The sequence below is a fragment of the Canis lupus genome, chromosome 11 (genome assembly GCF_003254725.2).
Source record: "Canis lupus dingo isolate Sandy chromosome 11, ASM325472v2, whole genome shotgun sequence".
NCBI lineage: Eukaryota > Metazoa > Chordata > Mammalia > Carnivora > Canidae > Canis > Canis lupus.
In genome coordinates this window covers 62,307,962-62,318,634 of record NC_064253.1, presented here as the reverse complement: position 1 = coordinate 62,318,634, position 10,673 = coordinate 62,307,962, and the positions used below count along the sequence as shown (strand labels likewise).

Sequence of the window (10,673 nt, the reverse complement as noted above, 5' to 3'; positions counted from 1 at the left end):
GAGTCATTTACACACTCCGTGCCTCAGTTTCTTCATCTGTGCTCACAAGCATGGGGGTGATAACGGCCCCAGCCTGTGACCCTGAGCCTCATCCAGCACCGTAAATACTCCATGGATGTTTTCTGTTATTATTATCAGTACGGTCTGCTCTCAAGTGTAAACTGCATTCCCGGGTTGGGGTAGATGGGGGGACGGCTCCCAGCACCCCCTTCCTAGAAGGAAGGTCATGTCCCTTGCTGATGCATGGGTCCCTTGCTGAGGTCATGTCCTCCCCGGGGAAGAGGGAGGCGGGGGGTGGTGGGGTGTAAAGATTCAGCTGCTCCAGCCAGATGGGGCACAGCTCTGCCGGGCGAGGCTGGCTCCCTGGGAAGGCCGGAGCTTTGTCAGGCCCAGGTGACTTCCCTTGCCCGGTTCCTCACAGGCATGGATCCCCATCCACGTCTTGCCCCCACCCCTCGTCCAAACCCCGTTTCATTGTTTCCTTGCCGAGAACCTAACCTGTAGCACCTGGTGCTGGGAGGGATCCGAGAAAGCAGGGGTGAGATGGGGGCTTGGGAGCTGTGCTAGCCCCTCTCAGCTGGCACGGAGGACCCCATCACTGGTGGGGTGGGGAGCACAGGCAGGCCCTAGCCCAAGGTGGCTCCCAACTGTTAAAACTTGTAGCAGCGTTGGGGTGCCTGGGCGGTGCAGTCAGTTAAAGGTCCGACTTGGTTTCAGCTCAGGTCATGATCTCAGAGTTGGCTCTGTGCTCAGTGAGGAACCTGCTCAAGGCTCTCTCCCGCTCCCTCTGCCCCTCCCCACTGCACCCTGCCCCTCTTTCTCTCTCGAATAAATAACTATATCTTAAAAAACAAAAAAACTATAGCAGTGCGGGTGGAGTGCGCTAGCAGGCAGTGAATGCATCGGGCATTTGAGGCTTGGGGGTCGGGTAGGGGGTAATAGTGGCTCCAAAGATCACAGTATTAGATGCCATGGTTAGCACTGTGGATGCCCCCCCAGAAAGACAACGAACAGCGGAGGCCTAGAAGCGGACAGTGGAAAGCCAGGAATGGGAGCCACGGGGCCTCATTAATTGTATCCAAGGAAACTTTCATCTTTCAAACAGGGAAGGGGGAATGAATTCAGGACAAGCCTGAAAGTGGCTAAACTTCAAGGACAGTTGATGTCCCAACCAGGCCAAGTCTGTTAGGCCAAGGTAAAGGCCTGGGATCCTGGCTAATAGGATCGGGCCATCTCGGGTGATGCCTCTGAACACTTCAATTCCCCAGACTCCTCTGAACCTTCTGAACCAGGAGCGTGGTCGGTCCAGCCTTCCCCTCCCCTTGAGACGATACTGAGGCCTCCACCTGCAAGGCAACACGTGCCCTCCCCACCTCTCAGGGCCCACCTCAATCTCCTTTTCCCCATTTGGTATCTCCTTTAAGAAATCCTTACCTTCCCTGAGATTAAAAGAATGTTCACATTCCTTCCCCTCCCCTCCAGTCAATACAGCTTTTATTGCCTCTTTAAGATACCACAAATAAGTCTGGAAAATCATCCGGCTGTTTCTGTAGCTAGATGACTTAGATCTTATTCATCAGTCTGCGGAACTATTCCTTCTTCGGAAACACAGATAACATCCAAAACTTTCCCGACATCCTTGTCTTTAACTGTTGTGGCTTGCTGAATCGAAGCAGCTGGGTTTGATACAAGTTCAGTGTCATTTCCTTCAAGAATTAATTCATCTTTCTGGGCTTGAGATACCGAACAAGGAACGCCTGATCTCACCTGAGCCCTGTGGATGTATTTTTCACTCAAGGAGTTTTGGATTTCAACAGGAGAGCCATTCTCCAGAATAACAGCGTTGATGGGGAAGTGAGTATACACAGGCCTCATCTTGTAATGGAAGCCCAGTGTAACCCCCCTGATCGTGTTCTGCACACAACTACTGGTAGTGCCAACGGTAGCCAGTTCTTTTCTTTTTCCCACCATTTGTCAGCTCAGAGCCTCTTCTTTTTCTTTCCAAGGAGACTGAGTTCTACATTGATGTGACTGAAGCCCCTGTGCAGGGTTCCTCTGGGGCCCTTCCCAATAACAGTGCATCCCTTCAGAATGATGTTGACATTTTCTGGAATGTCGACAGTCTGATTGCTGAGACTGGTCTTCATTCTTGCAGTAGATTTGGCAAGGCGAGCTGTTTATATTCCTTTTATTAGTTTATTTTTTTCCAGCATCCCAAATCTTTTTAATAACAAGACAGGATCTGAGGTTAGTTTTTGTAGCCACGGTGGGCCAATTGGCCTCTGGTGCACTCGGACTTCTGGCCCTTGGAGCATTCACAGGGATTGGTAGGGCTGTGTGGGGTTCACAGGGCCTGTTGAAATGCCTATACACCTCGGGGCCCTTTCAAGGATCAGAGAACAGGATGGTGCCACAGCCCTTGCAGGAGTCCAGAGCCAACTGGTTGAAGGCAAAAATCTTGCTCCTGGTCTTAGGGATGTGGCTCATGTGTAGTGCGGACACCTTTAGTTTGGGGACCTCTTGGACACACACATCATCCATTACAGTTCCTACAAGCATAGTTGTTTTATTTTCCTGGTAACAAAGCTCTATCTTCCCAATCATCTAGGAAAGGAACAGAGGCCACCAGGTAGTGCGACTCATGTACAATCCCGTCAGTACAACTCGGTTGAAGGTGGAGCTGGTTTGTCCAGCCAGAAGTCTGTACAGATTTACCAACAGCATCAGAAAGGGAGACAGAACATGAGAGACTCCTAACTCTGGGGAACGAACTAGGGGTGGTGGAAGGGGAGGAGGGCGGGGGTGGGGGTGACTGAGTGACGGGCACTGAGGGGGGCACTTGACGGGATGAGCACTGGGTGTTATTCTGTATGTTGGCAAATTGAACACCAATAAAAACTAAATTTATTATTTAAAAAAAAAAAGATTTACCAACAGCCTTAGGTAGATGTCCAGGCTCCTAAGCTTACGCCAAATCTTTCAGTCCTTGTGGGTGGTGGGTGTCCCCTCCCAAGATGGTGCCTCCTGCTCAACCAGGTCCATAAAGCCCTTTTATTAGTTTCTATAGTTTTACATTTCACATTTAGGTCTTTAGTCAACCAAAGATAACTGAGGACACACATAATAAGGTGCCTATATTTTTGTCTGGATAGAAGCCAGTTTCCCCAACATCATTTATTAAAGATTCCACCTTTGTCCATTTGTTTTTTTTTTTTAAGGATTTTATTTATTTATGAGAGACACAGAGAGAGAGGCAGAGACACAGGCAGAGGGAGAAGCAGGCTCCACGCAGGAAGCCTGATGTGGGACTCGATCCCAGGATTCCGGATCACTGTCTATGTGTTCTTTTTTTTTTTTTTTTAAAGATTTTATTTATTTATTCATGAGAGACACAGAGAGAGAGGCTGAGACACAGGCAGAAGGAGAAGCAGGCCCCATGCAAGGAGCCCGATGTGGGACCCGATCCTGGGTCCCCAGGATCACACCCTGGGCTGTAGGCGGTGCTAAACCGCTGCGCCACCGGGGCTGCCCTATCTGTTCTTGATGTCACTTCTTTCATACATCAAGCTCTCATGTGTTGTTAGAGCTGTTGCATGATGTTATGTTTTCTTCCATTTTATGCTTTGTCCCATGCCTACTTCTTTGGCTATGACTTTGTAATATGTCTTAATAGCTGGCGAGTGAGGTAAGTGTGAATGGTAATTATTATCATTACAGATGAGGACACTCAAGTTCAGACAACCTAAGTGATGTGTCCAAGATCACATGACTAATAAGTGGCCAGACCAGGATTTGAACTCATGTCTGAGTTATTTAAAAGACTGGGCTCTTCCCATTGTGCCAGGCTGTTCTCAGGGTTGTCTCTTTCCCCAGGAAGGAGAAGAGGTGGGGAGGGTACTTTGATTACATTGGCTTCATGCTTCTGGCATCCAAGGAGGTCACATTTCTTCCCAGAAGGAACTGACATTTCTTTTTGGCTCCTGCAACCAAAGGGAGAAGCCACATTCTCTGCCACTATTGCCTTTTCCTTGGGAGCACCCATTAGGGTAGAGAGAAGCAGGCTTGAACTGGGGGCCCAGAGAAACGCCCTCTAGTCAGTGGGCTTCATGCTTCCTGTACTGTGGCTGCGAGTGAGGGCTGAGAGACCACATAATTATCTTTATCTTTTTGAAAATAGATCTGACCATATCTGTCTCTCCTGCTAAAAACAAAATAAAGAAATGACACTATACACCCGCCTACAACCACCCACCAAGAAAAAACAAAACCCAAGTCTGCAATGAAGCAATCGGCTGCAGATTTTTGGTGTTTGTATTTCCTTTTAGTTGATAAATCTCTTTTTTCCTATAATAGAATCATATGCAGGAGCCCCAAATGAAAAACAATAAAGTGTGGCTTTATTAACGTGTAGCTTTTCAAGTCCAAAGTGGATATCTGCTCAGCTTCTTCCTGTGCCTGACACCTAGTAGGTGCTCAGTAAATATGTATGGATTTAATGAAATAGGCTTGGGGGCCTGTCCATGGGACCCATTTGGCATCCACAGACCTTGAGGTCAAGCATGAGCCTCCATGATGGCACTTAAAAGCCTAACTTTGGCCTTGTTCTGTCTCCTAGACCAACACCAGCTGTACTAACCAGCTCATCATTCCCAAATTTGCCCGGTCCTTTCTTTACCTGTGCCTTTGCTAAAGCTCTTCTCTCAGCCTGGAGTGCCTTTCCCTCCCACGTGTCCTGCTGTGTGGACCACCAGATCTTTGTAACTCAGCTCACATAACCCCTGCTCCGTGAAGCCTTCCTTGATTTCTTGCCAGCTACCCTGGAAGCCCCATCTTTGTGCTGGCTGTGCATCGGCTATCGTACTTGTCCTGGCCTGGTAAAGCTCTGCCCCGGAACTCCTCAGGGCAGGGCTCAGGCCCTTCGTCCCCATCCTCAGTTTAGTATTTGGTCTCTTAGGGCTCAACAACTATTATCTGAATAAATGAATGAAGAAGTGAATTGATACATGAATATGGAAACAGTAGTCAACCCGCTGGAGGCCTGTCATTGGAGGATCCAGCCCAGGACAGCCCTCCCAGAAGGACCCGCAGTGGTAAACACCCAGCAATGTGTGGCGAGCCCCAAGAAGGTGGCTCCATCACTGTTGCAGGCTGGGAGGTGTAGGAATCTATGAGGCTGGGTTCCTGACATCTGTAGCTGTGAAGTGGCAGCCAATCAAGGGTTGGTTCTTGCAGGGGTCGGGGCCTCTTCCTGCCTGAGGACTGCTGTTTTCCAGCTCCCACACTTCCCTCTCTGTTCATCCCAGATCTGGGCCTTGGAGAAATCACTCCTACCTCCATAACCTCTGAACAGTCCTGAGGGAGAGCCCCTTCCACATTCTAAGTCCTGAGTTTCCTTTGGACTCTTGTAGTTGGCTGTTCACGGGCAGCTTCTTTCATCCCAGAGAACTTGCCTGAGGCTCCTTTCCAGACAGTGATCTTTCTGGAGGTCTTGGTCCCGCCTTAGTAATCATTCTCTCTGCTGGCCCATGGTGGTGCCCAATGCTGGGCTTTGTCTGAGAGGCTCAGTGAATATTAAATACCCAGCAGATCTGTGGGAACACAGAAAGGTCACCAAAACCATCAACAAGGTCTAGCCAGCCCTGGAGCAGGACAGAGCCATGAGCTCCTCTCCAATGGGAGACATGGTAAACAGACAGTGACAGTGTGGTCAGCTATATACATGGGTGTGCTTTCAGCAAGCACCAACTTTATGCCAGACACTAAGTTATACATGGTAATGTCTTGCTCATCAGATCGTTGAGGAGCAAGTATAAAAATCCCCATTTTTTAGATGCGGAGACCAAGGCTTACAGAAGTAAAATGACTTGGTCAAAGTTTCACAGTTAGATGAGTGGCAGAGCTGCAGTCAGAAGCCACATCCCTCTGCTGTAGGAACTTTGAAAATAAAAGCCATTCCCTGGATGGTGGTTGGTTGGTTTTCGTGGGGGGAGGGAAGCACAAAGGAAGCCTTCATGGATAGGATTCTAAACCTGAGCCTTGAAATTCCTTAATAACATTGGTTCATTTATTCAACCAAAATGTATTGAGCACCTACTGACCTTCCCTGAAGGAGCATAGTTTAGTGATAGAAAAAAAAAAATCAGAAAAGGCAAAGCTTATGTCAGTGGCAAGTGTGACTGGCAAGTCTGTGGGAGGGTCTCCATTCAGCATGGGGGGAGCAGGTCATAGAGGGCTGTCTATCCAGTAGGAGGGACCACGGGAAGCTCCTACTACCGTGTCGGGGATTGTGGGAAACTCTTGGTCCAGTGTGGAGGATCATGGGAAGCTCTCCAGCCGGTGTGGGCATCCTGAGAAATTTCCTGGCACAGTGCAGTGCGTCTTGTGAGGCTTGGGGAGGAGGGGATAACTGCGCTGAGTCTAGAAGGCTGAGTGGGACAGGAAGGGGAAGAAGTGTCCAGAAAGACCCTGGAGCAGTACGTGCAAAGGTCCGGAGGCCCGGTCTTTTCCGTGGGCCCCGAGAACAGGCTGACAGCCAGCCGTCGGCGCATGTGTGTTTGTTCCAAGCCCACAGTGGGGAATTTATGAGACCTGAGTCAATTCCTGGGGTTAGTGCAAGTCCAACGTGGCTCAGAGTTGCATGATGTAGTTTGAGATTATTAGTTTCATGAAGTCATAAAGCAAGGCACACGGAAGGTTGTAAAAGCATTCCAGGCCCCAGGAAAGGAAGAACGGCCCTTTGGAAGTGTTGGCTCATTTCTTCCAGGCACCCTCCTCCGCCTGGACGCTGTGGGGGCCTCTGGTTGAAGAATCCACAGTCTCGTGAGGGCCGCTGCTGCCGTCGGAAGGCGGCTCCGGGACTGGGTCGGGGCAGACAGCGAGGAGCAGGAGCTTGGGTGATCCCTAGCCCTTGGGGGGCCGGAAGGCCCAGCTGTCTCTGTTTGCATGGGTTCTGGAGGAGAACAGGCCGATTCTTCTAGAGAGGGGCCTCTCCACCCCCACCCACTCCATGCACAGCAATACAAATCCGAAGGAGAAGAAAAGCCCAGGGCTTCAAATCCTGTGAGCTCCCCCGGGCCTCCCCCTCCAGCCTTGTCACAGGAGGGCAGAGGCCCAAGGCCGCCTCAGAAGAAAAGTGCAGTCTCCCCACCCAGCACGGGGATCGACAGAAAACTGGCACGAAGGGGGCCCTGAGCCAGGTGTGGGCCTCCGTTCTCCCTCGGCTGTGTTCTAATGAGAACTTGGCAGAGGGCTCAGGCTCTCTGAGCCGCGGCCTCCTCTCGATGAGGCTTCAGTGAGTCAAGGCAGATAAAGGCCGCTGCCCACGGGCCCGCACGTAGGTTTGGTTCCCCCCTCCGCTCCCCTGCCCAGCGTGGGCAATGCAAGTCCAGAAGGGCTGGGTTTTCTGGGTTGGCGTCGTCCTTCCGCCCTCTGGATGGCTCCCCTACAGCCTGCTTCCCCCTCCCGTAACCCTCGCTTGCGTGGCGCTCCCCACCCGGTTCCCCCACCTGAAACCCTGCATGGCTCTTCCTCACTGCAGGGGGCATGTCAGGGCAAGTGTTGGAGCGGGGGCAATTCACCTTTCCAGACTATTCTATCCGGTCCTGGCATTTGCCCCTCACTTGGGCTTTTCCTTTTCCTTTACGGTGGCAGACCAGCCCTCTCCTCCCCACCCGGCCCCACAGCCAAGCCTTCCAAGCACAATTCCTAACACTTCCCTTGTTAGCCATGGGGGCCGAGCTCCTACTGCCACTGATTAGTATGGCAAGGTGTGCTTTTGGCTTCGAGGCAATGTCCAAAAAAACCCAAATGTGCAAATAAATAATTATGCTCAGACATGCACATGCTGTGCGCTACATGATGTCCCTTGTAAGAACAAGGGACAGGCCTCTGCTGGCTCCTGAGCTTTCAGGAGAGCCTTCACAAAGCATGTAACATTGAAGTGGGTTTTAAAGGTCGAATAGGAGTTCACACGAGGAGGGAGGAATATGAGAGAACTTCTAAGCGGAGAGACTAGTGTATGTAAAGGTGGAGAGGTGTGGAAAGGCCTGGGTCACGAGGTCCTGCTGTATGTCGGGAGAGAGGGAAGGAGACAAGTTGAAGCACTGGGACAGGCAGGTCTGCACATGGTGTTGAAAGCCAAGCAGAAGAGTCTAGTGTTCGTTATCCTGAAAAGGAGGAACGGAGGGCAGTGTGCAGAGGGGCCTCAAAGAGTTTCAGGTGTCTGCTGTTCTGACCACGTACTCAGCAGTCAAGAGGCAACACTTCAGTGCCCCCGTGACCTGCCCAAGTGTTTTCTGGGTCACCTAAAGGGTCAAAAAATGGAAAAACCATCACCGGAGCAGTTCTCAAACTTTCTGGTCCTTGGAGCTCATTTCCCTCTTAATAACTGTTGAGAAGCTCAGGACTTTTTTGTTCCTGTGGGTTATGTCTATCAGTATGGACTCGATTAGAAGTTGAAGTCGAAAAATCTAAAAAAGAAAAAAGTCAAAAAATCTAAAATATATTAAGATTAAACCCACATGTCCAAATGTTTAAAAAGTCTTCATGAGAAATAATTATTTAAAAAAAATCAGTGAGAAGCGTGGTGGTGTGTTCGGTTTTTGCAAATCTCTGTTGCCCGGCTGGCTCCATAGAGGGAGGACAGCTGGATTGCCACATGTGCTCCTTCCATCTGTTGTACTATCAGGGGTCACGCAGCCTCTAGGAAACGCCACTCTGTGCCTCTGAGAGTGGGAGTGGACACAGCAGAGTCTAGGGTTACTACAAAAGTCCTTCTGACCTCCTAGACGCCCCCCTAAGTAGCCCACACGCTGCCTTTCAAGAACTGCTGGTCTAGCAGCAGCCAGGCAAATCCTCAGAGGAGCGAACAGCTGTCTGAACAGCTGGGAGAAACAAAAATGAAAACGAACCCAAAAAAACATCAGAGGAAGAACAGACTTAACTCTGTGATGCAAAGAGGAAGGGACGCAAGTGAGGCAGTGTCACCTTGGGGTGATCTGGGAGCCAGGGACATCGGCCTGCCTCCCGGCTCTGCCACTTATGGCCTGCTTGACCAGTTAGCCCATCTGTAAAATGGCAACAAGGCTAGTACAAGTAAAGCACGTGGCACAGGGCGAGATGCAGGGACTTTGTAAAAATAGCATTTGTGCAGTAGCCAGGAAACGCGTGCGAGTGTGGTGGTAGGATCAGATGTGGGCTCCAAGTGAATGGCAACCTTGAAAACTCTGGTATATTAGCACAGCTGCTCAAGGTGTGATGTGGCTGTTAAACCAGCAATCTCAACTTTAGGCTGCATTAATGGAGGCATCATGCACAGAACAAGGGAGGAGAGAGGGAGCGCTCCTCCCGCCGCCGTTCATAGTGCTCGGACCCTCCCTGAAGTACTTGGTTCATCAGGATGGGGAACAGACTTGACGTAATTCATTCCAAGCGAAGGGTTTTGTTCAGCATCTGCAAGACTTGGCCGGAGGGTGAGAGGCGATCAGGAAGAGACACAGTCACTCCTAAGGACCTGGAGGGTTGACACGTTGCCTCAGAGTGAGTCTGGCCTCTGCTGGGAAGCACAGGAGTTTGACAACCACTGGAGTGTCTGAAATCTAGGAAGTCCGGGCGGGCGGCAAGGGCCCCATCCCCAGAAGCATCAGGCACGGATGAGGCCCGGCGCAGCTCCCCGGGGGCGCCCACAGAACCCTTCCAAATCCCAGTTCCTGTGCCTCTGCCGGCTTGGAAAGAAATGTCAGAAGAAATGGAAAGAGAAGGTGGAGAAGGGTCCCCAGGGACGGCTGCGAGGAGCAGGCGCCATTCGGTCAGGCCGGAGGCTGGCTTCGCCGCCAAATTGGATCTGGAGATGTACCTGCCAATCGCTTGGCCTAGAAACCCACAGGGGAAAATTCAGCGTCGCCCGCAGACAGTCCATGGAAATTAGAGCTTTCCGCGCCCGAGATGCCCAGCGAGGGGAGGCCCAGCGGCCTGGTGTCAATACTGCGAGGACAGAACGGTCTGCGAGGACAGACGCACCCGGATGGCTCAGCCACGCGGAGTCCTGGGGGGGGGGGCACCCTTCACCCTTCTCACCGCTGCAGAAGGTACGGAGCTCCTTCCAGACGCAGGATGGGCCGTGGGCACCCACGTCAGAACGTCAGAACGCGGGCCTGGCCTGGGGAAGGACGCCCTCCCACCCTGCCTCTCCCTCGAGGCGGGCTCGGCTGGAAGGCCGAGGAAGCGGGACCGGAGGCCGAGGGGCAGGGCGGGTGTCCCACCGCTGCCGCTGCGTGGGGCGGGAAGGCGGAATCCAGGCCTCATCGGTCAGGTCCCGACCCCCAAGGCCCTCTGACCTGGCCTGGCCTGGGCCCCCGGGGGCGCAGCTGGCGTGATCTGCCCTCCCCGAAGTCTCAGATGCAGACCCACCTGGAATGAGTCGCCAGCTGCTGCCGCTCTACAACCAGTCCGCTCCCTGGATGACGTCGGGTCTTCCAGGATCTGGTGCAGAGGTCCCAGGAGGGAGGACACAAAACCAGGGCAGCCTTCAAGGTATTGTTCATTGTCCCTCAACTTCGTGGTCAGCTTCTAGAACCAAAGGGGTGGCAGAAAGGAGAGGAGAGCCTACAGCCCCTGGAGCGATGCCGGACGTCCCAACCACACATTCACGGCTCATGTGCATCTGACCTGGGCCG

At 51.9% G+C, this 10,673-nt stretch overlaps 1 protein-coding gene and 1 pseudogene across 1 annotated transcript; both read right to left on the bottom strand.

The window, feature by feature from the left end:
• Positions 1-1,569: 1,569 nt before the first annotated feature.
• Positions 1,570-2,147, bottom strand: LOC112650574 (60S ribosomal protein L9-like). Its single transcript, XM_035696815.2, is given in 2 exon segments — positions 1,570-1,964; positions 1,967-2,147. Coding segments are annotated over 2 exon segments (576 nt in total).
• On the bottom strand, positions 2,145-3,042 carry LOC112649734 (ribosomal protein L18-like; annotated as a pseudogene).
• Between the last annotated feature and the right edge of the window lie 7,631 nt (positions 3,043-10,673).